The sequence below is a fragment of the Pteronotus mesoamericanus genome, unplaced genomic scaffold (assembly GCF_021234165.1).
Source record: "Pteronotus mesoamericanus isolate MK-2021 breed Mesoamerican mustached bat unplaced genomic scaffold, CSHL_Meso_final contig_74, whole genome shotgun sequence".
NCBI lineage: Eukaryota > Metazoa > Chordata > Mammalia > Chiroptera > Mormoopidae > Pteronotus > Pteronotus mesoamericanus.
In genome coordinates, this window is record NW_026555247.1 from 14,003,997 (window position 1) to 14,031,276 (window position 27,280).

The 27,280-nt window shown below is 37.8% G+C and overlaps 1 protein-coding gene across 2 annotated transcripts in view; it reads right to left on the reverse strand.

The window, feature by feature from the left end:
* Positions 1 to 27,280, reverse strand: part of GAREM1 (GRB2 associated regulator of MAPK1 subtype 1) — a 177,835-nt gene that overhangs the window by 19,099 nt on the left and 131,456 nt on the right. For both annotated transcript variants that reach the window (XM_054583509.1, XM_054583508.1), the window contains exons 3-4: positions 20,458 to 20,588; positions 1,150 to 2,322 (exon numbers count right to left, since the gene is read on the reverse strand). In XM_054583509.1, the coding sequence (XP_054439484.1) occupies positions 1,150 to 2,322; positions 20,458 to 20,588 (1,304 nt within the window). The remainder of the gene's footprint in view (positions 1 to 1,149; positions 2,323 to 20,457; positions 20,589 to 27,280) is intronic.

The window sequence follows — 27,280 nt, forward strand, 5'->3', positions numbered from 1 at the left end:
AGTAATTCCATCATTTTGAAACTAGTCTCTGCTGAGCCCCAAGGCTCCAGAGAGGTGTCCTGGACCACCTGGTGGGGACAGAGATCACTCGGGGCACATGGAGACCCTCTACTCCCAGTCTGTCCTTGAGTCAGATGGGTTTTCATTTTATCTTCTATTTATTCTGATTAATGTAAGTTTTTTCCTTTAAGGATTCTGCTGAAGATAGGAAAAAGCCCCACTGCAACAGACACTGTCAAATAAATGAAGAGAACTACACCCAACGCCTCTAGTGCTTTCTCCCTTCATATATAATGAAATCCAACAATCGAAAATGAGTAGCAAAGGTTCAGAGTGCCTGCCAATCAAAGATCATGGTCAAAACAGAGGGCCCTTTCTCCTGTCCTATACTGACTTCTTACATTAAAATGTGATAGAAGCCCCCTCAAGCTCTGACTGGGTTATGTTAATAGAATCACCCTGGCACCTAGTTCTGCTCTGGGCTGTGTGTGTGTGTGTATCTCAAATGTAACTTCAGGCATATAGGAAACAGAGACAAATTATGCTGATGTTTCTTGATTCCTCCTCCTCCTCCCCATTAAATCTATTCCTCCTTCAGTCTTCCCCATCACTATAAGTGGTACAAATATTCATTCTGTTGCACAGGCTAAAAATCTAGGAGTTTTTCTTGATTTCAATTTCTCTTTCCTCTCTACTCACTGACAATTTATCAGCGAACGCTGTCGACCTCTAACATGTGTTCTGAAGCCGCTCATGCCTCCCGGCCATTACTGCTGCCGACTGCTGTGATTCAGGGCACCATCGTCTCACGACTCCAGTGCTATCATTGACTCTTTCTAGTTTCCCAGCTTCTGCTCTTTCCTCCCTATTATCTGTTCTCTAGGCAGCAGCAAAGGTCTTATTTAAACGTCTCCTATTAAAAAGTGTCGAAGAGTTTCTCATCAAACGCAGAGTAAAACCCTAACTCCCAATTGTTAAAAACAACCTAGCGAGCTTTTTTATATTTCACTCTGTATTAAGCAAATTTGCTCATTCTGATAATCTTCCACTGGTGAGTTGTCTTTTCATTAGGAAAGAAAATAAATGAGTGGATGACTGAGCAGAGAGATACAGGGGCTGGTATGGCTCTCAAAAATAGAAATGACTTACGGCTTCAGATTTGGGAGGCACTGGAGGTGGAGGTAGGGCAATCTCTGAAGACTTCATTGCTGCTCCCAGGGTCCCAGGGACAGGCAGAGGAGAAGTTGCACATTTGGACCGGACAGAACCTCTAAACTGATCACATCTGCTCTTCTCGCTCAGGGACCGAGTGAGAGGCTGATGGCGGGGATTGCTTTCCTCCAGCCACAGCTCTTCATAAGGAAGTTCTGACTTTCCTGGGATGCCCGTTGAGTCTTCACTAGATTCTGGAAAAAGGTAGTCACTCCCACTGTCACCCGAGTCCTGATAGGGCAGCATGTCATGAGGAAAGGGGGCCCATTCTCCCCCCAGGTTCCTGCAGCCATGGAGGTTCACCTCGCTGTTGCCATGGAGATTGTTGCCGTACACACAGACCGAGAGCCGGTGGAAAGACTGGGTGAGCTCGTCCCGGGCATAGCTAAGGGAATTGGGCACATGGTTGTGGCCAGAGCACCGGCCCTTTTTGGGGCTCTTGCAGTCCTCATTCCAGTCGGTTTTTACGTCACGGACAGCCCGTGAATACTCATCGATGTCGAACTGCTCTTGGCAGATACCCAGCCAGTGATGGACCAGGGTTTCTGGCCATATGTCCCCCTTCACCAGGTGTTCTGGGAGACTAAACTTGGGGACAGTCAAGTGCAAAGGGAAGTGCATGGGAAGGATCTTGTTATTCCGCAGCACACAGCAAACCACCACCGTCTTGGTCTGGATGTTCACAAACTTATAGCGGTGCCCCTCGCGGATGAAGTGGAGGTCGTAGGGATTCCGCGGCGGAGGGCTGGGCACAGTCACATTCACAGGAAGCCTGGTTTTCTCCACGATGTTGCGGATGGTGTGTTCTCCCTCCTGCATCTGAAGTTCCAGGGGACTTCGGGTGCTAAATCTGCCCTTGCACTGGAAGGGAAGGCTAATGCTTTCATTGGTCCGGTGATTCATGCAAATGAGGCATGGCATTTTCCCTTTTCCCAGCTTGCTGATGGAATTGAGCTTCCCAATCTTTTTGAAGATTGTGTTGAGCCTTGACTTTTCCTTAAAAGTCTTTGCATAAAGGATTTCTGCCTGCCCCATGAGAGTGAGTTCATCCCCAGTACACAGGGTGATGTTGTAAACTTCCGTGTCTTCATTGCATTCACCAGAAGCAACCTACAAGAGGATAAATCAAGTTTTAGGTTAGTTTCCTTTAGTTTATTCACACAAAAAAGTAGAGAACTTGCTTCTTAAGACACATGCGCACACACAAAGAGAAATGTGGTTTTGTTTAGTACTAAATTTAGCCACTCCATTTTAAAAATAATATTTATGTGGATAACAATAACAAGATGACATTTGTTTAGACTTTTAAAAATACACTTTGTTCTGAAGAAAAATGAAATCTGTTCATTAGTAAAAATTTGGGAAACACAGAAGAATAAGACAAAAAGAAATTTAACACCATGAGCTTAAGTCACAGATAGCTATAGTTAATGGTTTGATAAATATTCTTCCAGTTTCTTGTCCTATGTGTAGCTTATCATATGGATAATTATTTGGGGACATTAATATCATTTTATCTTTTTCAGTTATAAAATTGCTTTCATAAACACTACTATAGAAAATTTCTTTTTGAAAACCTATTAAAATGTTACTAAATTTTTTTAAACTGGAATTGGGACAGTCAGATGTTCACTGGAAGAAATATTAGAAAATAAAGATATAAAAATGAACAAATTCTATAGAATCTTACCACTAAAGATAATCTATATTAGCAATTTTATGTAAATAGAAAAAGGTGAGATGTATCAATCTACCTCAGAGATATAAATACACACACATAATTTTGTTGCAGAGTTTCTCACTACAATTTACTAATTTTCCCATATATATGTACATACCATCAATTGTAATAGTGATCTAACATATGTCATTATACAGGGTCCAGCACAAATAATGCTCCTTTTTTATTACACAATCTTTATTATAAAATAAGCAGCACAAAATTCTGTTATATAACAATATCACACTCAAGCACACTGTCTGACATTTTAGGTGAAATGTGCAAATTAAAACTATAAATTATTACAACCATATTATTACCCTACCAACCCCACTCAAGCAGGCATTACTTCTGCTGGATGCTGTAGATGGATATGCCTTAATTTATTTGATCAGTTCCTTATTGTTAGACAAATGGGTTTTCCCAGTGTTTTGCAACAAATATTTTTATAGTTCAATTATTTCCTTGGAATAAAGGCCCTGAAGTAGCATTACAAGGACATAGCTATGTATATGTTTGCAAGTTCTAATGGGTGTGGCCCTTTGTGTTCCACCCGTGCTGTCTTCATTTATACTTCTTCCACTTTATGAAATTATCTGTCCCCTATACCCATGTTGAATAAGTTTGATGTTTACTAATATCAAAGGTAAAGAGCATGCATCCTGTACTTTTATTTTGAGTATCTTTCATTATTAGTATGGTGAATATTTTTTGATATTTCTGTATGTGGCTATTTAGACCTATTTCTTTGTGAATTGTCTATTTGTGTCCTTCATTCATTTTTCTGCTGGGATGGTCATATTATTGATTACTTTTTATGCAATGTGAATATCATTTATGCTACTTATTTTTCAATTTGTTGCTTGACTTTCAATTTCATAGCTATAGCTGTTTTTTAATTAAAAATTTTGTTTATTTATTTTTAGAGAGGGAAAGGAAGGAGAAAGAGAGGGAGAGAAACGTCAATGTGCGAGAGAAATATCAATCAGTTGCCTCTTGCACGCCCCCAACTGGGGAGTTGGCCTGCAACCCAGGCATGTGCCCTAACAGGGAATCGAATCAGCAATCTTTTGGTTCTCTGGCTGGCTCTCAATCCACTGAGCCACACCAGCCAGGGAAACTTTCATAGTTATAGATTCTTAAAGTACCAAAGGCTTTTTCTTCTATGTAGCACATATTTTCAAAATTTTCCTTCGTAATTTCATTTTTGGATATTAGGCATCTATTAGTTGAGATGATACATATCAGTGGTTCTGAACTAGGAGTAATTTTACGCCTCTCCCCCCCACCCCGCCACCCCTCAGCCTTCACCCCCGCTATCCCCAAGGGAGCATTCAACAATTGCTGCAGACTTTTCTTGTATGTGTAAAGATTTACTTATTTTTAGAGAGGGGAAGGGAGGGAGAAAGAGAGGGAGAGAAACATCAATGTGTGATTGCATCTCATACCATCCCCAGTAATGGGGACCTGGCTCACACCCCAGGCATGTGTCCTGGCTGGGAATCAAACCAGCAACCCTTTGGTTCCCAGGCCTGCATGCAATCCACTGAGCCACACCAGCCAGGACAGTTTTGTTGGAGATATTTTTGATTGCCATGACTGGGACAGTGCGACATACATTTAGTGGGTAGAGATAAAGGATGTTCTAAGCACTGCTTACTGCTCAGGACACTCCCTACAACAAAAAATTATCCAGTCCAAATTTCAATAATGCTGACGATGAGAAATGCTAATATAATTATGCAATATTTTCTTATTTTGATGGCTTCACTTATTAACCATTTAACTCCTTTAACCACAATTTCTATGGTGGATTATTTAAGGTAGGGATCTAAATTTAGTGTTTTAAACAGTTAACTGAATGTCTAAATAACCATCTCCTTCATCACTGATTGGATGTGCCCCTTTTATCATATACTAAATTTATAAAACACATACACTCAAATGTATACATATATTTGTACTTATTTGGGGCCATTTTATTCTAGTAACTTCTCTATCTATGTTCCCATCAAAACTATACTGTTTTAATATCTATAGCTTTATCTTACATTTTCAGAACTGATAACAAAAGTCCTCACTTGTGGTTATTCTGACACAAAATGTTTTTGCGTGGTAAGAAACAAAAGAAGCAAAGTCAAAATGCAAGTAACAGACTGAGAGAAAATATTTGCTATATATATCACAGGTAAAGAGCAAATATCCCTAATACATAAGCAGCTTTTAAAAAATGATCAAAAATCCTCCAGAAAAACAAGCGAAATTATGAAAAACCAATTCACGACAAAATGCACAATGGACTTCAAATCTATGGAAAGATATTCAACTTTTATAAAAGAGACAGGTAAATTAAAATTACACTGAGATACCATTTCTCAACGGAACACTCATAAACATCCGAAAGCTTGACACTGTACTCGGTTGGTAAGGCTGTGGGAGAGCAGGCACTCTTGTTCCTGGCTGGGGGAAATGCAAAGCGGTGCAGGCCTCGTGGCAGGGAATTTGGCGATATCTGATCAAACTAAGCATGCGTTTATCCCTCCACCCCTATTCCTAGGGATTTACCCTGAAGACACTCCTTTGATAATGTGAAAATACACACAGACAAGGTTATTCATTCACTGTAGCATTGTTTGTATTCGCAATATTGGAACTGATCTACATGTCCAAACATGCAAGGTTGATTGAATAAACACTGGTACACAACTAAAATAGCACTATGCCAAAAAAAAAAGGACAATAATGAGTTCAATAAATCTATATGAAATGACTTCAAAGATATATTGGTAAGTTAAAAAAAAGCAAGTGCATAACAGTTTATACAGCATACTACCTTTTTGTTTAGGAAAGAAGAAAAAATTAGTATATGTATTTCTGTTTATTTTTATTAAAAAAGAAAGATAAGAAAATATTCAAGGAAACAGTGGAGGGGGTTGCTTCTGCGAGGCGGGAGGGAAGGCCTGGTGGAAGGGACATGGGAGGAAGAGCTACCTCTGTGAGTGCGCCCGGCCACAGAGTTCTGACTTTTAGGAAACACGCTGATGTTCTACATATTCAAAAGTAAAATGAAGTCAACAGAACTTTAAAAACCACCTTAGAGCTGAATCCAAGTGCAAACCGCTGAATCCAACCATATTTCAAATGAATAAGCTAACCATGCTGGAGACAGAGAAATAATCCACGTCACTTTGGAACATGGCCTTTGACTATGTGTTACAAGTAGGGGGAAAACAGACCCCGACATATATTGTGTTCCTTTTAGGTCTGCTTTGCACAGGGGTGTGGGTACAGTGATTCTGAAACGACTTTATATGTATTGTAGGATTGAACAAATAAGTAAATGTGTTGATGCTTTGGGAGCCAGAGTTTTCACTGTGCAATGGGAGACAGAAATATGCCAATGGAAAAGGCCAGAAAGGACTCTCCGGGGCTGGATTAGATTTAGTCATGAGCATTAACTCAGGATTTTAAGAAACCACACACAGCGGGCAGCGGGGAGGTAGAAGAGGGTAAAGGGGGGATAAATGGTCATGATGGAGATTTGACGTGGGGTGGTGAACACACAATACAACATACAGATGATGTATTAGAGAAAAGTACAACTGAAACCTGTGTAATTTTATTAACAAATGATACCCCAATAAATTCAATAAAAAAGAAAAAAGGAATTCACACACACACTCACACACACACCCCTTAGCGTTCTTCCTTTCAAGGAACTAGAAGCAAAGACTCTCATTATCATCAAATGTACCTAGTGCCCAAACTGTTCCCCACTACATGGAACCAGGGCTGTTTAGAGAAATGACTGATTCCAGGGCTAGGACAAGAATGGTACAAAACAAGTTTGGAACATTTTGTTGTGCCAGAAAGTAAAGAAGTGCTTGCAAGGTGACGGGAACATACCAAGAGGACAGAGGAGCCACCCTGAATCAGCCCCCACCTGCCAAATCTGGGATAATTTGACCGTTGCAATAAAGACCATAATAAATGATAATCTACTGAATAAATGTCTGAATAGAATGTTTAATTCTATATTATTAACAAAAGGATGAATGAATAAGTTAAAAAATTAATAAAGGAAAAGCGGACAAATGTAGAAAAGTGGTGGGACAGGAAAAAATAATAACTTTGCAACTATTATATACTGGGATCATTAATGAATTTATAGACGTTTGATTAAGGAGTAGGTTATGTTCATGGTTTAAAGCATCTTTTCCCTGAATGCTTATTAATTTCAAGGAGAGTAAAAGTAACTACAGAGTGGAGGAACTGGACAGCAACTTGACCAAGTAAAGACATTTAACATCACCAAAGAGAGGCAGACCTGCATTGTGTGCATCTGGATGTGATCCTCTGAGAAGTTCAGAACCTCACTTCTATAACAGTCCATTGAAAAGTGCATTACTAGAATCTAATGAGGAAATATCAGACAAAACCAAATTGAGAAATATTCTACAAAATATCTGGTGTGTATCTTGAAAAGAAAGGCTGAAGAACTGTTTAGAAGTTTAAAGTGAAAGAAATGAAAAGTAAATGTAATACATTATCTTGGAATGGATTCTGTACAGGAAGAAAAAAGTGCTATAAAGTGTGCTATTGGTAAAACTGGCAAATCTGCAATATAGATTGTAACTGAAAGTATCATATCACTGTTAGCTTTCCTGAATGTACTATGTTTACATAAGGAAACATCTTATTCTTAGGAAATACGCAATGATGTATTAAGGAGAAAAGGGCTTAACATATACAATTCACTCTTACATGATTCAGAAAAATTAAGTAAGTTATATATGTATTTGTGTATTTGGGGGATGGAGGATGATAAAAAATTTGGTAAAATGTTTAAAGTTGGTGAATCTAGTTAAAGTGTTTAGCAAGATCTTCTATTATTCTAGCAACAATTCCTTAAGATTGAAATTACTTCAAAATTAGAAGTTAACGTAACAATAAGAAAATTGGATATTTTTGCCGAGTTAATTTTCCAGATGAACATTAGAATCATTTTGCCCATGGTATGCATTGGTAATTCTATTGGAAGTGCATCTGCATGGTGTTTTGGCAAGAAGTGAGATCATTATAATAGTGTTTCAAAATAGGCACCTGATAATCCTCATCATGTATTCAGGTCTTTTATATCCCTCATGTTAGTACTTAAGTTGCCTTCATTATCAATATCTGAACATTGCTGTTCATTGATAGCTGTTAAATATGGTTGGTTGCTATTTGCATGTCCAGCTTCTTCCACTTGATTCTCTTGGGATTTTTAGGCAATTAATTATATTTCATTCAATCAATGAAAAATTTATCTTCCTATTTTCAGTTTTTATTCCTTCTCTTCCACATGACCGTTGTTTCATATTTTAATGTGATTATCATCAGTGTTTTATAAACTATGAGAAATTTGATTAAAATTTTTAAAAATCAAATGCTATTTCTGTTTTCAATAGGATGGCTATATGTTTATTTTTAATGTTAATGCACTGATTTCATATTATAGTAGTAGATTCTCAAATGTTCAAATGACCCTACATGCCTGAAATAACCTCAATATGATCATAGTGTACTTAAAACTATATTGCACACTTCTCTTTGATAATATTTGATCAACGATTTATGTATTTTACAGGTGAGATCAGTCTACAGTCTTATTATGTTATCCTTATCAGGTTAGTCATTAGGCTTCATTAATCCTAAGATTGACTTTTTCCTTTTATGTTACTAAAAAAGCATCTGGGTTAATTGACTGATAATGTTCATATTGCTTACTAAGTAGTAATCATCAGGATGTGTTTAACTAGGAAGTAACAATTTTTGTAAATAACTTCTTACCCAGATATTTTTTGTCAGATTGGCAAACGTATTTTTGGTGTGCTGCAGAATCTTAGTAATTAGTTTGCGTGTGTCAGGAGATGAAAAAAGCAGGAAATCGCTGTTATAGAGAAGTGAATTTCTCTGTAGGAGGCATTATCAGTACATAAGTAGCAACACAATATTGTTTTAATGGCAATTCAGGTTCCTAAGGTCTAAAGTCCATTTTAGGTGACTCAGTTGATTCTAAAAGTTAAGGGTTGTTTTTTTTTTTTTTTTATAATAAGACCTCAACTTACCATTCACCTTTCTCTCACATGGATCCTGGGCTTCTACACTGGAGTAAGTTTAGGAATATAAGTAAACAAATAAAGTAATTAATTTTAACTTTTTATTTGAAATAAGAGCAGGTTTGCAGAAAAATGACAAAGGGTATACAGAGAGTTCCTGTATACCCTTCATGCTGCTTCTTCTGTTAACATGTTATATAACCATGGTACATCATCAAAACTAAGAAATTAACATCAATACGATACTATGAACTCAGCTATAAGCTTTGTTTGAACTTTACTAATATTTTTTCCTCTCATGTCCTTTTTTCTGTCCCAGGACCAAACCAGGATACCACATTGTACCTAGTCCTTTGATCTGTGAGTTTCTTGGTCTTTTCTTGTTTTTTATGACCTTGATAGTTTTGAAGAATACAGATTAGGGTTGTTTTTTTTTTAAAAAAAGCTAATGAATAATTTATAAATGACAGTACTTGGCACATATGAGGGCTGACTTTCTTTTCCTACAGGACCTGAAGCTCCAAGGTTTCAGTTATTTTATTCTCTTGACTTTGGTCACCAAGAGTCCTTAGGAAGATTTTGCTATTAATTCTAACTTCTGAGTTATCCTGAAGGCTTTTGCTTTCAGCTCACATCTAGTTAAGCTTACAACAATGTAGATCAGAGGTCAGCAAACTACTTGCCCAGGTCCACATTCAGCCCCCCACCTCACTTTTATTAGGACTCTGCTACACCCATTCATTTATGCAGAGTCTATGGCTGCTTCCACTGTTTGACAGTGTTAGGTAGCTGCAACAGTGCCTGCGGAGCCCACAGACTCTAAAATATTTACTCTCTATCTCTTTACAGAAGAAGTTTGTTGGCTCCTAGTATAGATAAATGAAAGTAACTAAGGCCTTTGGAAATTAATTGGTACAATGGTATTAATGCTACACTACTATTAACTAAAGTACAAACTGAGTTTGAATCCTGTGTTTATTGTGAGGTGACTTCACGCGTGTTTTACTTTTTTGATCTCAGTTTTCTCATCTATAAAAAGGGAATATCACCATCTACTTTGCAGGCCAAATCAATGTACGCAAACAGCTTCCCACAGTGTCTGGCATATGGTGGGCTCTCTGTAAGTAGCGACCATTATTATCACTTTTATTAATAATAAGGCATTTTAATTACAATTGTTTCACACTACCTTCCACATCTCTAAATTTTCATGTTGGTTTCTATTCCATCCATTAGTGTTTTCAAGGCCAAATCACTACTTCTAAGCATGATCCTTTCTTCTACACTGTGAACTGTTCAAGTTTTTATAGAATGTGTTATCGCAGGACAAAATTTAATGTCAGAATAGGGCCTGAAATATCATTACATCTCAAAGGAAGTGAATGTACTAGTTTCCAAAATGCTCAGCTGCATTGCTATACTTCCTTTTTATTGGAACTTTGTAAAAACTTGGCAGTTCATCCATTTGGATCAGGATGGAGACAGGGATGTTGAGAGACAGGGCTCTCATGAGATTTGAGAAACACACACATTCCCTCTCAAACAACAAACTATTTCCAGTTAACATACAGGGAGCCAACAGCTTTTCTCAAATATGAAGCAATAACAAGTATATGCTATTTAGCTCTTTAATTGATACTTACCATAATTTTCTTAATTTACCTTTATAAACATACTCCCTCCAGAATAAATAAATTAGAGGTCTCGTAAGTACCTCATGCCAAATGAACTGAAAGAGAATGTCTGCACAGCTTTTGCTATATAAATCAGACAGTACTGTGCACAGATTAAACAGATCAAAATTACCTTTTCTAAATGTCACTCTCTGGGCACATTCAACAGTTTTGTCAACATTTTCATGTATGCGTGTACTTCTAATAGAAGTTATTCCTACTCCCATACATTAAAATGCATAACATATGTGAGTACAATCTGTAATTCCATGCTCCCAACTCTGATGTCGCCATTAATGATAGCAATTAGCTCTGCCAAAATTATGAGACTAACGTCCCGACCAAACTTGTGGTCACTGTCAATGACAGATGAAGAATCTCATAAATAAATGTTCTTCCTTTGGCAGTTGAGCCAAACAGTCTCTTCTGGTTTCTACAGATGTGATTTATTCGCATAATTTCTTTCCTTTTTTTATTTTTTTAATAACAAAAGAAACAACGTGTTCTGTCTAAGTGCTCTGGTATGCGTGCCTGGTTAACATTTCCAGTTTCAATGTTTCCTGAGAGGAAGTAATTCAAAGTGTGTTATCTAAACAACTCTAATAGGTCTAATCCAGGAAACTATCAGGGTTTTACTATTCATAATGCCATTCAGAGTTAATACTCCTTGGTCAAGCAACATTTTAAAACACTGATGTAAAATTTTACACACACACACACACACACACACACACTCTTTCTGATGGCTCTGGTAATAGGCAATCTGTTGGCAATAGGCAATCTGTTCTCTAAGAATAATTGTTCTAAAGATCAAGTGTATCACAGAGGTTAAAATTTCAACTCAGAAAAAAAAAATCAAGATTGGTTCAACTGATTCATAAATTAAATAGATAATATTTGATTAATATTTGCACATTTTTCCCCAAACTTCAGAAAATGGGAAAAGGCGTAAAGAGTTCAAATAAATGTCAAGCCTGTGTCTTTTCTTTTATTTTTAAACAGGAAATAGGGCAAGGATGACACGTACAATGGGAATGATTTAATTTGTGATGCCAGACGACTTGCCAATTGGTAGTTTTTCAGAGGAGGTCTTTAAACCTCAGATGACATAAAAAGCACCAGTCTGTCTCCAAACACTGAAATGATTAGCCTCACAATTGTATCCAATTAATCATTCTGAATAAATCCTAAAAATAATCACATCTGACTCATCATAAGAAAAACATGCAGCCTGAAGACTGAATTTTAATATGCAGTTAAAGACTGAAAATAAAAATAAAATGAGCTACCTAAATTCACTGACTTTTCATTTTTAAAGTTCATTCTTACACAATAAAATTCAGGTTGCATAGTAATCTATAATTTCTGATCTCTCTGTAAGAACACAGTCATGTACCACATAGAGTTTCAGTCAACAATGGACCACATATGTGACAGTGGCTCATAAGATTATGATGGAGCTAAAAAATTCCTATCGCCTAGTGACATCATAGCTGTTGTAACTTCTTAGTACAGCATATCACTCACGTGGTTTTGGTGATGCTGGGTAACAAACCTACTGTGTTGCCAGTTATATACAAGTACAGCGCACACAATTATGTACAGTATTTTATACTTGATAATGGCAATAAATGACTATGTTACTAGTTTTTACTAGGCTATGGTTTTTATAATTTAAAAATATATTTACTATACAATAGTTTTTATTGTCATTTACCACCTCTCTTGATTGCATCATTTTCTTAATTTACTCTTGTGTTGTTTTTGTACAGTAACAAGCTGGGCAGGCTTGTAGCCTAGGGGCAATAGGTTGTACCACACAGCCTAGGTGTGCAGTAGGCTATACTGTCTAGGTTTGTGTAGTGCACTATGTGATGTTTGCACAACGACGAAATCACCTAATGATGCATTTCTCAGAATGATATGTATCCCCCCTGTTAAGTGGTACATGGTTATGTGGCCAAGAACAAGGCAATGAGTTTAAAGGCCTCTCAGCAGTTAATGTTAGGGCTTACAATAAACCTTGAAGGACCTTAACTTAGTGTACTTACTAACTAATCAAAATTCTATCCAACTTGGATACTAGTTTCCATGCCACAGTAGAATAGAAGTAAAAATTAAAAGTAGAAATATAGACTGTTAAGGCACGTATTCTAACAAACACAAGAGGCAACAAACAAAAAATTTAAATGAGACCATAAAACACCACAAAACAGAGCTGCAGGGCCTCTCTATATAAAGGCAGATGTCATACACATCTCAGGAGATGAAGTTAAGTTTTAAATTTTGATCAGGCACTTCTTAAGATGGAAGAAAACTGCAATACATTTTAAGAAACTGAACAGAAACGACAGTCATTTTGGACAGGATTTTTGTTAAAATTTACAGCTACCCCCCAAACTGGCTATCTAGAATTACTCATGCTCTAAACGCTCCAGAGAGGCAGTAGAAAATGCCAGAGTAAATGATCCCTGTCCTTTTGAAAACTCAGAGGAAGAAAACTGCCTCTCAGACATTGTTATAATCTTACACCACGAGGAGTTCCCTTTTCTGAGTTGTCAAGACAGAAACTAGGAATATATATTGAACTAGGAATGATGGTTATGATTATACTATACTCTTAAAAAAAGTTCCCCAAAGAACAATAATGTTTCAGCACCATTATTTTGTATTACTTTACAGGAGGACGACAAGACGGCCAATGAAAGCAAAAAACAGGCTATGAGTAAGCTGTTGTTGCCTTTCAGAAGACAAGCATGATCAGAAAGATGGCAGAGAGTAAAATAATGACAAGAGTAGAATCATAAGCAGTCAAAACCTCTCTATTAATGCATTTTCAAGGCCTTGTCTGTGGTTTGTTCTGTTAAAATGAGTGAGGAAAGTAACATAACATATGTTTAATTTGTTAACTTCTTTATGTAAGGAAATAAGATATAATCTAACCAGTTGGCAGAAGGGGGAAGAGCTTTATTTCTTCAGCACTTTTTCAGATGGCAGCTTTGAATAGGGCACCTAATACATTAAGGTAAAAGGCATAGGGTTGCCCCCAATCCATGACTGGGGGGACAAAAGGGCTGATTTTCAGTAACTTGAAAGCTTTGGGAAAAAATAAAAAAATTCAGCATCAAGTTGCATGAATCGTATTAAACATTAGAAGTTTTGTTTATTTATTTGGTAATGCATTTTAGCCACTTCAGCCTATTTTTAACACTCTTTCAAGCAGCAATGCAAGAACCGAACTCTTGTCTTTTTTCTCCATTAATATTCTGGGTTAATATTTTACAGCAGTATTTTTGAAGCAGTTCATTCTGACATGTTGTAATTAATATAATCAGAAACGACACTGATGCTGATAGAGAAGAAACATCAAATTAACTTGTAGGATTTTATTTTAAAAATATTGGTATGATGCTGTGGTATAAAATAAGATGTAAAAATGTACATGTATAACATTCATAAAAGCTGCCAAATCCTGTGTATCAGAAATATACAAGGTGTAAGTGTTTCAGAAATACAAAAACAAAAGGATTTGGCTAGGTAATAATTATTGAACACATTTATTTATATTTTTAAAAAGGAAAAGGAATTAAATGTGCACATTATTGTGTTGGTGTGAAAGGCTATTCTGATCATAATCTTAAGCCTTATCTCAAATCCACAAATAGAATGTGAGGGAGCAGAAAGACGCCCGGATTGAACTAGGAGACCTGGCTTTGCTGCTAAGTAGTTTTGTGGCTTCTCGTGAATCAATGAAGTCAGCTAACATCTGTTTCTTAGTTTTCATATTTATTAAAAGAAGGAGTAGGACTAGGTGACATGTAAGGGCCCTTCCAGATCTAAAATTTTAATGATTATAAAAACTCAATGTCTGTAAACTTCTGTCCTGCTGGATTATTTATAATATTTTATCATCTTATTCTTGGTCATATGTCTCAGTATTGAGAAGCTTACCTATCACTTAAGTTGTCTGAATCTGATATGATGTTTTCCTATTAAAAAAGACATCTCTGACACCCTTTCCCCCACACTATGGCAGCTCTGCTGCTAGGCTCTGACATCCCTGCCAAAAACAGGTGCCAAAGCCAGTAATCAGGAGCTGATAGGCAGGTGACAGGGCTGTCAGCTTAGCTCCTATCCCAGAGCATATGGTAATGGCTCTTAAGAGGTCTGTGCACGCTGAAGTGGTGACTATGCTCAGCATCTGACTGAAACCTCCTAAGTTCTGAGCGGGGCACTTTCCCTGGCTGAGACAGTGCAAACTTGTTATTTTGCCTCTGGGGTAATATCTATGCTGGAACAGCTGAAAGCTTGGACCTCATTACCTCATTAGCTGGAATGAAAATAGCAACAGTATAGCATCCAGATTAGGGTATTTGGGTTCCCTCTGATGTGAGAGCAGTAAGGGCGTCTGCAGTGAAGTCCAGATGCCTTTTACCCACTTAAAGAGAGTTGTAAGTTTCCCAATGCCAAGTCTGAAGGCTACCCTTTCTTCCCTTGCCACAAATGTCACAGTGAAGACGGAACTAAAATTAAGACTTAATTTGTTAGTCATTGTTTTGATGGCAGAAAAATATTGTGTGGGAAAATTTCTCCTCATTACTGGGCTCAGTTTGAAAGGCTGGAAGACATTTGAAATAATTCACTCAGTGCTGGTATAATAAATTTCCAAAAAAGTATTTGAGGTGAAGAGGTATTTTGGAGCAAAAATAACAGCAACAAACAGATAGGATGTTCTTAATGTTAAGACACTGACTATAAAGTACTAAGTAAAGAGTAAGTGATGCCATCTGTGGTGGGAAATTTTTTGAGAATCTGGAAATTATCTTAGTATGATTTTATGTTCTAAATCAGGGGTTGGTAAACTTTCTTACAGGGCCAGAGAGATAGTAATAATTTTAGGCTTTGTGGGATATTTGGTCTCTGTAGCAACTACTCAACTCTGCTGCTGTATTGTGGAAGTAGCTACAGACGACACTAAACGTACGTGGGTGGCTGTGTTCCAATAGAACTTTATTGGCAAAATAGGTGGCTTGCCCCAAGACTCTCACTTGCCAACGCCTATACTTAGACACTTGCAGATCACTTTGGTGCATTACATCCTTTAAATCCCATGACAAATCTGGAAGGTGGGTCCTGTCACCCCCATTTTACAGGTGAAGACACCTGGGCTCCAGGGGTTATGTGGCCTGCCAGTGGCATAGTCAGTGCTCGGAACTGGGATCTGAACTCAGCCCTGAATCCAGAGTCTGAGCCACATGACCCAGTGTCATGTGCTTTTTAGGTCGTAGCAGCGTACTTAAAGAAGATACATGCCTGAAATATGTTGGTGCTGCTATTTTTCTTATTAGAAGGTGGAGAAATGAGTCTTTGGTTGGGGTGGCTAACTCAGAAATAGGATATCTATGATTTCAGAAGTAAACAGGAGGATAGAGATGGTTGACGAAAAAACTAAAAGATAATTAAGACAGAAAATGCCTATTATAGTTAAAAACAAATATAGATAAAAACAAAATTCTTCCCATGGAACCCAAAAACTGCATGGGTGAAGGAAAAACATCAAAGAAGCAGGTGACCTGCGAGAGGTGACCTGCCCACATATTCTTTCTTTTTTTTTTTTTTGCCTTCTTATCTCCCATTTTCTGTTCTTACCTCCTCAGTTGCCCACTCAAAAGACATGCTTACATTTGAAGAAACATCTCCTCCTGTTATTTCCTATATTACTGCCTGAAGTTCAACTTCAAACATTTTACACTCTACCAGCACTCCTATTTTGCACCTCACCTTCTCAAGCATATCCATTTCAGAAGCTCCTTAACCTCATCAGGATCTCCAACTTTCACGGGGTTGCACTTCTTGTATTCACACTTCCTTACCCAGGGAGGAGTCCAGGCCCATTGCTACCTGTCACTCTAGGGCACTCTTCATCTGTCCCTTTGCTGATCTCTGTTCCACTCATCTGTCAGAGTGTAACAACTCCGTCTACCCTATACCTGCACCCAGGCGGCTGAAGATGGCTGGAAGAATAAAAGGTTGGTGCAAGACTCACTTGAAGTTTACCTTGACCAGACTCTGTGACCACCTTACTATACTTCCCTGGTTAACTTATTTTCTGAGTCTCTGAGCTGATTGTTACTCCCTTGCTGTCCAGACTGTCCAAGGCTTCTATTTTGCTAAATTTAATGGTCATTCCCAGTCCTCACCTAATTCAATCACTAAATAACATTTGGCACAGGTGACCATTCCTATTTGAAACACGTTTGTCATTTGGCATCTGGGACACCTATGGGACATCAGATGGGCTTTCTATCACACTGCTGCTCATGTCAATCACTCCTCTAGACCCCCGTGGTGGCATGTTCCAGAGCTCAGTCCTCAGTGTCTCTGTCTTGTCTCTGGGTGAGAGTTTCTCAGCCTCGGCACTAATGACGCTTTGGGTCAGCTCACTCTGTGCTGTGGGGGCTGTCCTGGGCATTGTAGGCTGTATAGCAGCGGTATCCCTGTCCTTTTCCTACCAGATGGCAGCAGCACCTGCACACCAAGTCCTGCCCCTCTTCCCCCCATAAGCTGTGCCAATCAAAATTATATCCAGGCATTGTAAAGTGTCCCCTCGGGGAAAAATCACCTGTGGTTGAGAACCAGTGATATAGGTAAACTCAACCAATCCCTTGGCTTCAAATGCCATTGAGGAGCTGATGAGCTGCAAATATATACCCCAAACTCCAACCTTGCCCAAGCTCAGGCCTGTATATACAACTGTCTTCTTGACCTCATTATTTGGAGGTTGTATTTGTACTTATTTATTGTTTGTCACTCCAATAGATAGTAATCTTCTGGGAGGTGGGGGGGATTTGAATAATCACTATTTATCTCTAGAGCCTATACAATATGGGGCATACAGTAGGTGCTCAAAATATATTTGCTGCTAAAAGAATAAATAACATATATTAATTCATTTCAGGCAGTTAATCAATGGTGGGTCAATCAAGTAGATAATTTTAAACACATCAAGGCAACTTTTTAAAAGACACCTTTATTGAATTTCAAGATAAAAAAGTCTTTATTTTTAAATAAATGTGCAAATAATACTAATGTGACCTATTAAATTTACTGCAGTTAAAATTTTGTTATAGTCTTGAAAATAACAAAACCTGAGTTTCCGTTCTTTCAATAGTTTTGTTCTACTCCATATTGTTATCATGTTTCATTTCAATTTGCAGTTGTAAATATGTATGAATATTTAAACACATATTTTCTTATTTCAAATAATAAATGTGACTTTCGACTATCACGATGCCAGTTAGTTGCTAATTCTGAACTGCAAGTCATTTCTTCAGTTCTTATCCCTTTGGTGCGCTTTATGCTGTATTTACAGTGAAGAGGAGAAGGTGAAGCTGTGCAAGGGTATATGAATTCTTCTATTTTTAAAAAATGCTTTATGGATAATAGCTACATTTATGTAACAATTAATATTCTATAATATTTATAACAGCTATATTTATGAATAAGCTGTAATGAGTTATGGTACGGTTATTCATGTTTTCTCCTCCTGGGTAAGTAATAACCAAGCATACCTCCTCCTCGCCCCCATTTGGCTCTCACATTTAACACTGCATATATGTACAACCACACTACCCTCATTCCTTAAAGAACACAAATATTTTTATCTTTTGGTCCAGACATTTTTTGCCATAAATATCCTTGGTTTATTTATTTACTTGAGTGTTTATTTACTAGGTATGCAGACTTTTGTGTATTTCTTTATGCAAATTTCCTGAGGTTCCTGTATCAATTCTTCTTTGAATAGAATTGAATAATGTGTTAATGATTAGTGTAGTTGGACATGAGGGCATTTTTAAAGTTTTTACGTAATAGCTCACAGGTACTAATATTAATGTATGCACTGCACAGGACCTTAACCCAAATCCGATTAGCTCTATGGATGTTATAAGCTTGCATTCCATACACTTATCTGTGCTTCTGAGTGTTTTTTTTCCTTCTAAAAAACTTATGGGTAAAATACATATAACATAAAAGTTACCATATTAATCATTTTTAAGTGTATAGGTCAATAGTGTTAAGTACATTCACAATGTTTTGCTGAATTTTTAAATGACATCTCTGTTCTACACACTTTAACCAATACAATCATGATATTCTGTTAAAACTACAAAATGCATTGGCTTCAGTATTATTCTTTCAACCACTGCCAATTTCGTACAAATTGATGAAAAATAATTGCCAGAGAAGTATTTTTCGAAAATCTTTCACATTAAAAATTTGCCACAAAGGACTATTAAATTTAATACCTGATGAAATCTTCAAAATTATAAAAAGTTTTTATGCTCGATCTTTCATCACTTATCAGTAAATTGAAATGTTTTCAGAAAAGGGTTTAAAATCACTAGCTTTCCTTTCTGAATGATTTTTTTCCACTTAGATAATTCTAAATATAAATTTTAAGGAGAGATTTAAATCATATCAAGACACTAATGGTACAGGATTTGATTAACTTCTGGCCAAAGATTCTTGGTATGTTTAAAAATGAATGTGTTCTCCCAAATCTTCAATATAAATGAATGCAAGTTGTCTTGAATACGAGTTGCCTTGAATATAAGTTGATTGGGTCACTTAAGGACTAAAAATTATAATATTTTTAATACAAGCATAATTTGTTTAGTAAAAAGTTTTACAAAACACAAAATCTCACCCATTTTAATAATAAAAATAAAGCAAGCAGACTACAGCAGCTGGACTTTAGAACTAGAAGTGAGAATGACTTAGCTTAGCCAATCAAATGGACAGAACCACTTCTCCCATAAGGAGCCTGTCTTGAGCATTTCCCCCTCTCCTGAGGAGTGTGGGTGGAGTGATTCACCCACAAAGACACTGTTGCTTTCTTGGACTAAAATACCATGCAGTCTGTTTTCCACACAGAGTGAATTTCTAAGGAAAACACATCTTGCCCTCTAAATCTTGAAATGTTCAGAGAATGTGACTCAGTTGGCCTTCCTGCTGGAAGGAGGCTAAACAGAAAATCCTTTCATTGTGGACACTTTCTAAAATATCTCTGTGTAATTGTGAATACTTCTAAAGAAAATGCAGTGTGTTTGCAGGCAATAAGGTTGGACCTGGTTGGTGGCATTGCTTCTCTCGTTAGCCTTTTTCCAATGCAAAACCAATGCAGCACAATAAACACTATTTAGCTTTTCTCTGATGAACAAGGATCAGTAAACGCCTATTGGCAACATTCTGTACATTAATTTTCCCTATTTATACTGATACAGGTAGTCTATAAAAAAATGGAATGAATATACTCTGATCTCAGGCTATGCTCTGGAATCTCTCTCTCTCTCTCTCTCTTTAAATAAGTGTCTGGTGTTAGATTTTTCATGTGCCTTTGGCCTGCTCCTACAAGTGAACATCCAGACTCACAGAAGACCTAGCCAAACAACTGTTAGATATTAGGGAATAAAGTTCAAATTAAGAAAAAAACCTTTTGATCTGTCTTAACAGTTATCTTAGCAAAAGATAATGCTAATTAACATAGGTACCTGTCTGGGTGTCAGGTCATCTACAGTACATGCCAATTTTTACAAAAGACCAGTTTTGGCCATTGACACCTACACATTAGGAAGGTGGAACTCTCCCATCTGTGTACATATGTGTAAGTGCTCCTATCTGAGCACCTTCTGTGTACATAATGCCCTGAAAGTTATTAGTGAGGATAAATATTTGGTTCTTCTCGAGCTACCTTCACGTTGAATGTTATTTCCTCCATGACGTACACGCGTTCAGGAAATGCTTTAGCCACCTCCTCCACACTGTTGAAATATTGCACTGGCTCCTTTATATCTCGATCTTGTTCCAGCAGCTTGAATTGGCCTAAAACACATGATAAATGGAAGAGATGTGAGATGTTTATGCTGGACAGCTGTCACCATGGCGACAGCATCCTGTTCCTCCCTCCCACTCTTCTTATCAAAGGCTTCTGATCACTATCATTAAAAAAAAAAGTTACCATGGCAGAAGGTTTTCTGAAACATCAGCTTAAAAATGAAAACAGACGTGTATGTATTTTTTTTGCTTATATTCAGAGTTTATTACCAGAGGATCAAAATCAAACTGAATGGACGCTCACTTGTACTCTGATCTCAAAGTAAAAACTTACTCTGTTATAAGTGGCTGCTCATTTTGTCTTTAACAGTAAGTCACATTGCCATTTAGTGGTAATAACACGACTATACCTTATACTCTAAAACCAAGGCCAAGTGGCTTTGGGGACTATGGGGACTACTTTTTAAAATTAGAATTTTAAAAATTTGCAAGTAGATAAAACAATCTAGTGAGTCCTCAGCTTTCACAGATATGCTCAGCTCCAAATCTACGCAGGCGACGCTGAGGGCTCCCAAGGTGCTATACTTTGGGATGTTGCTACGTCACAAGCATAAAGCCTGAGCACAGAGCAGCTGGGTGGGGTGTGGGTGGGGTGAGCTTTGTTCTAATGAATGAGCCACTGGGCATCTGCAGCAACAAGTGGCTTCCTTCTTTCCTTTTTACTGGCATGTAGGAAATTCACAAGAGTAAACAATACTATTGTGGTATCCGTAATTTGGGGGATTTTTGAAGAACTTTGAACATCTTCCTAAAAAGGTCAAGGATTTATTATGTTGTTTATACATTTTCAATATTTATGATACTACTGCTACAATCTAGAGGAGTTGTTTTCAGTTTTGAATAAAAGACCATATGTAATTAAGTCAATGACATGGTGTTTCTCAGTAGTCATTTTCTGAATGCTGTTTACAATATAACACTTGAGAAACTTGAAAAGGAATTAAAAGCTATTCTGAGGCAGATCTCTCAGCATGTGCATATGGAGCATCAGGCAGAAACAGGGGAACTTTCATTCATACTCTCAACACATTTATTTTTAGTATTTATTGGGTGGAGGCATTATTTTAGATGCTGGAAATGCTCAATAAATAGACTGGGCAAAAACTCTTCCTCCTGAAGCTTACACTGTAGTGGAAAACAGATGAAAATATAATAAGTGAGTACAGTATGTAATGTGTTAGAGGGTGAGAAGTACTATTAAAAATAGAGAAAAGTGAGGTGGGCGGAGACAGCAGGGTGGCCAGAGTTAGGTGTGCTTGAGGTGACCTTTGGTGTAGCTGGGAGCTGAGTTCTCAGGGTTATAAACATAGGCAAAGACCCTCAGGAGGACGGTGAGTGCTCGCTTGGCATGCGGCCTGTGTGGCTGGAGCAGGGTGAGTCAAGGGTAAGAAAGAAGAGAAATAAAGTCAGAGAAATAAAAGGTGGTCAGATTGTGCACACACATGAAGAGTTGTAACTCTTCATCTGCGTGGAATGAGGCGCCCCTCGGGGGAGAATAGGTGATCACATCTACGTTACAGAAGGATCACTCTGGTTGCCGTGTTGGGAACAGACTATGGAGGTGCAAGACACAGAAGCAGAGTTAGAAGCCTCCTGCAATAATCCCAGTATAAGATGGCAGGGATTTGGAAGCAGAGAGAAAGTACTGGGAATCTGGCCTGAGCAGCTGAAGGAATGGAGCTGCCATTGGCTGAGACGGGTAGGACTGGAGGGGTGGGGGTAAGATCTGGCGTTCGGTCTGGGCGGGGTAAGTCTGATGTCGATTAGACATACAGATGGAGACAACCCAAAGGCTCTTCGACGGACATACAATTGTGGAGGTCAGAGAAAGGTCTGGTTGGAAATAATAAATCCGGAGTCATCAGCACATAGACGATATTGAAAGCCATGACCCTTTAATGATGATGACCCGGTAGACAGAGAAGAGGTCTATGATTTAAGCCAGGGGCCTGAGAGGGAGTGGTCAGGGGAGTAAAAGGAAAATTCAGAAGCATGAATTCTAGAAGCAAGGTGATTCTAGTGAGGAGTGAGAGTGTGTCAAATGCTGCTGATAGGACTGTGACATGAGGACAGAGAATAGTTGAATTTAGCAGCTTGAATTTATTGAGGACTTGGATACAAGCACTGGAGTAGTTGGGCCAAAAGCCTGACAGAATTAGATTTAAGAGAGACTGACAGAGAAGAACTGGGAATAACAAGAATGGATGCCAGATGATGTTTTGGGGAGTTTTGCTATGGAGGTGAAAGAGAGTTGGAATGGTAGCTAAAGGGAGAGGTGGAGTGGCAGCTAAAGGGAGGAAGTGGAATGGGACGTGGGGACTGTTTTTGTTTTTCTTAATATGATGGATGCGGACGGGCATGGCCAACAGATGATGAGAAGAATTACTGGAGCATATCCTGGCGTAGGCGGGGGACATCGAGTGGAGGGGCTGGCCTTCAACAGCAGTTCATCAGTGATGAGTTCAGTGGCAGCTGGTGGAAGCTGTCTTTTATTGCTTCAATATTTCCAGCAAAAGTCAGAAGGAAAGCATCGGTTGAGAGTAGGGTTGAGAGAGGAGGTGTTGGGAAGGTTAAGGACAGAGGAAAAGACTAAAAAGTCTGGTGACAGTGAGTATCGTCATATAACTGCTGGGCAGCTGTGAGTTCCCACGTGAGGTTCATGGTCATGAATTAAAAGTGAAACCAAGCAGTGCAGTTTCGTGGTTTTCCTCCAGCTAATGTCTGATCCACAGGGGCTTGCACAGAGCAGGCAGAGAATTGGAATCAGCCTGGATGGTGACATTACCCAGTGAGTATGAGACCTCAGAGAGGGCACAGGAGTCAGGAGTCAGGACTATGATGATGGTCCACTGAACTTGACCTGGACCAACACCGTGGGAGGGAGGGAGAAAATGAAAAGAGTGGTGGGGTCCATGGATCGTAGGTTCTGATGGAGTTGATTTCTGTACCGTGGAGGGAGTGAGCTCAAGAGGCAGGCACAGGACAGCTGGTCCAAGTGGCACACATGCCACTGAGATAAGGGAAGTACGCGGTTTTTGGTGATAGTGTAGTGCAGGGGGCAAGCGTGAGAGATAAGGCTGAGGTGGTGAGGAGCTCCAGGAACTGAGGAGCTCCCAGGAGCATTGCAAGAATCGTGTATGTAAGCACGAAAGGAGAAGTGTTGCTGGAGAGAATGGCGTTGAGCCAGGAGTGAAAATCACAGAGAAATGAAGGTGGGATCATAAGCTTGGTGGACGACTGTAACAAGGATGGGGTAGTGGGTGATACAGTCTGATGACAAGAGGCTTAAAGCGGAGAGATTTTAGGGAGGACTGAGGTGGAATGAGTGGTCAAGTTTGTAACGAAAAGCACAGAACCCAATTATATCCCCTCAACTTTGGGGCAAAAATAGCGCTGCCTCTGGGAGGGTGTCAGGGAAGCCACGTTTTCAGGTGACATCCAGGTTTGGATTTTACAAGATCAAAGTAATTTCAGAGAAGAGTGCGAGAATGTAGGGATTTTACTGGTGATAAACCTTGATGGGAGAGTTTTCAGAAGATAAGGAGTAGGCGATGAGGACAAAATAGAGGATGCACTTAGGCATAACATAACAGCTCGTATACCTTTTGGAAGCATAGAGAGGCATGAATAATACATTTGAAAATATAGTCAAAATATATTAATTATATCCTTTTCACAAAAAACAACAGATTTAAAAAAAAGATTATGGCAATTTCAATATACTTATTTAAACAAAATTGCTACAATAACAAATTAAACTTTTCATTTGTCTTTTACATAGTCCATGCACAAATTCTTTTTTTAATTTTTAATATTTTTTATTTTTGAATATTTTATTGCTGTCCCAGTACAGTTGTCCCAATTTTTCCCCAAATGCACAAATTCTTAATAACTATAATGAATTTACATTTTTCTACTCTGTTCCTTCCCATATTTTTCTACATTTTAACTTTTTTTTTTATTCTTACATAATTAGTCTGAGTTAGGCAGATGCCTCATTTAAGTGCAGGCTCTGCCACTGACAAATTTTATGATACTGACAAATTAGTAATCCGTCTGAGCCTTGTTTCTTTGCCTATAAAGTGGGGACACTTCAAAGAGCTGCTGTGAGGATTAACTGAGATGACACATTTAAAGTATTTAGCAAAGAAACCATTTAGCAACTCTCAGCTCCTTTCTTCTTTTTGAGATGCAGAGACTTTTTTTTCTCTTTTTGGCTCACATTTTTTACATACATTTTCTAGAGTGGGATTATTACATCAAAGGGTATCAACAAGGTTCTTTGTGCTTAACATGCATGGCTCTATTGCTTTGCAAAACACTTAAACCAACTTATATTTCTACCAGTAGCCTATGTGCATCCTAGTTGGATGACAGTCTGCCAGGACTGAGTATTTTTTAAATTCGACAATTCAATGGGCATTAAAGAGCATCTCTTTTCTGTATTAATCTGCAGCCCTTTGAAGATTAGTGAAGTTTAAACAGTTGAATGTTTCTTGTGTAAACAATTGAATAAATATATAATAAACATAGTTGATACAGTCTAAATTTCTTTTAATGTCTGCAGACACGTATCTAAGATTCTACTTGATATTTATACTTATAAATCCCATCAGCACCAAGTTCAACCTGTTTAAACTCAAGGAAGCACAATGCCTCACATGCAATAGGTGATTAATAAATGTTCACTGAACAAAAGACAGAAGGTTACTTTAATCCTGAGATGGGCAAACAATGAAGCAATGCATTAGTAATTGCAGTTTTTCAAAGTTATAAATAAAAGGCAAATTACATTACTATACACAAAGTTTGTTTGTTTGTGAACATTATATGAATGTTTCACTCATCAGAATAAAAAAGCAATTGGTGTATTATTGGTCTACTTAAAAATCATTCTCTGAACACTGTAGAGAACCTCAAGAAATGCTTTTCAGGGACCAATGCAACCCAAGAGTAAGTTTGATGAGCAGCTGAAATTATTTTCCAGGATGAAATAGACAGTCCTTCCAGCATCAGAAGAGGATACATGAGGGGACCAGAGTAGTCATCAGAGTTCAGATTTTTAGACCCATTTGGTTGGAATATTTAGAGCCATTTGACAGAGACACCTGACATTTGCCAACATGCCCGATTATCTTTAATTGTGATTTATATTTTCCAATTTGTTAGAAAAGTAAGAAAAGAAATTGTTGATTTGGTACCCGAACACAATTAAAGCTGATCTATCATTAAACCAGCTATGGTTTATGAAAACCTACAAATGATATCTTTCCATGAATATGAACACATTTAATTTAAAATCTGTTATCAATATTTTAGAAAAATTTTCCCAAGATGGGGATCTCCATGTAGGCCACTCATTAAATGGTCTGCAGATGTTCAGTCTCTGAGCTAAGAGATTACCTGAAAGCTACATGCTTACCCTAAATTCCATTTTCTCTTCAGAAATGCATTCTTAGGCTAAGCTGTGTCTCTGCATCCTAACATTTCTATCCCAAACGAGACACTGCACCACAGAATAGTTCCACCTAACAGAAGTATAACGCAAGCCACATGTGCAATTATACATTTCCTAACAGCCACGTTAAAATACTAACAAGAGGTAAAGTTAATTTTAATACTGTTTCATTTAAGCCAATACATCTAAATTCAATATAAGAATCATTAATGAGATAGTTGACATTCTTGTTTTCACATAAAGCCTTTTAACTCCCGTGTATGTGTTATGCTATGGCACACCTCAGTTCACACCACCTACACGCCAAGGGCTCCTTAGCCACACATGGCTAGTGGGTGCTGCATTAGTGTGGATCTAGGCAGGGGTGTCCAACCTGTGGCCCATGGGCCGCTTGCAGTACAGGATGGCCGTGAATGCAGCCCGACACAAAATTGTAAATTTACTTAAAACACTGTGAGTGTTCTTTTGTGATTATGTGTTGTAATGTACTTAATGTGTGGCCTAAGACAACCCTTCTTCCAGTGCAGCGCAGAGATGCCAAAAGGTTGGACACTCCCAGCAGAATATCTCTGCATTCCCTTAACATTGTGATAACAGATACTGTTTAAGTCCTTACAGAAAAATCAGGATAGAGTCCTCTAAGGGAAAAAAAAATGTATCTCCTGACAAAATAGGATGTTTCTTCTCATGAAATAAGAGTGTTAGAACTCATACTTTTGCTCACTTTATTTGTCATGATTGCTGATATTTTGGTTCAAATAACCAAACTTTAAATCAGGTACCAAATCAACAATTTCTTTTCTTGTTATAACTACTTCTATCCCTTTAACACCATTTTTCTTCTCTTCCAATTTGGGAGGTTGTTCTTTAAGCATTCTTTATTTTTCTATCGTATTTGTGGTCTTATACTATTTATCAACCTCAAATATATTTCGGCTTATGGCCAAAGGAATAAGCATATTTGGTATGGCTGTGGTGTCAATATTAAGTTGTGTAGATTATAAACTTCTCATCTCACCTGTGTTTGGACGGTAAGAAAAATTTCAGAATAACATACACATGGGAGCACTTAAAGAAACTATTCTGAGAACAACGAACATAAACAGATGAAAGAATATGAATAAAAGTAGTTAAGAACTAAATATGACCAAATGTTACAACTTTTAGCATTTGAACATATTGTACATCATAAAAATAAATTCCTTTCATTCTTTTAACTATT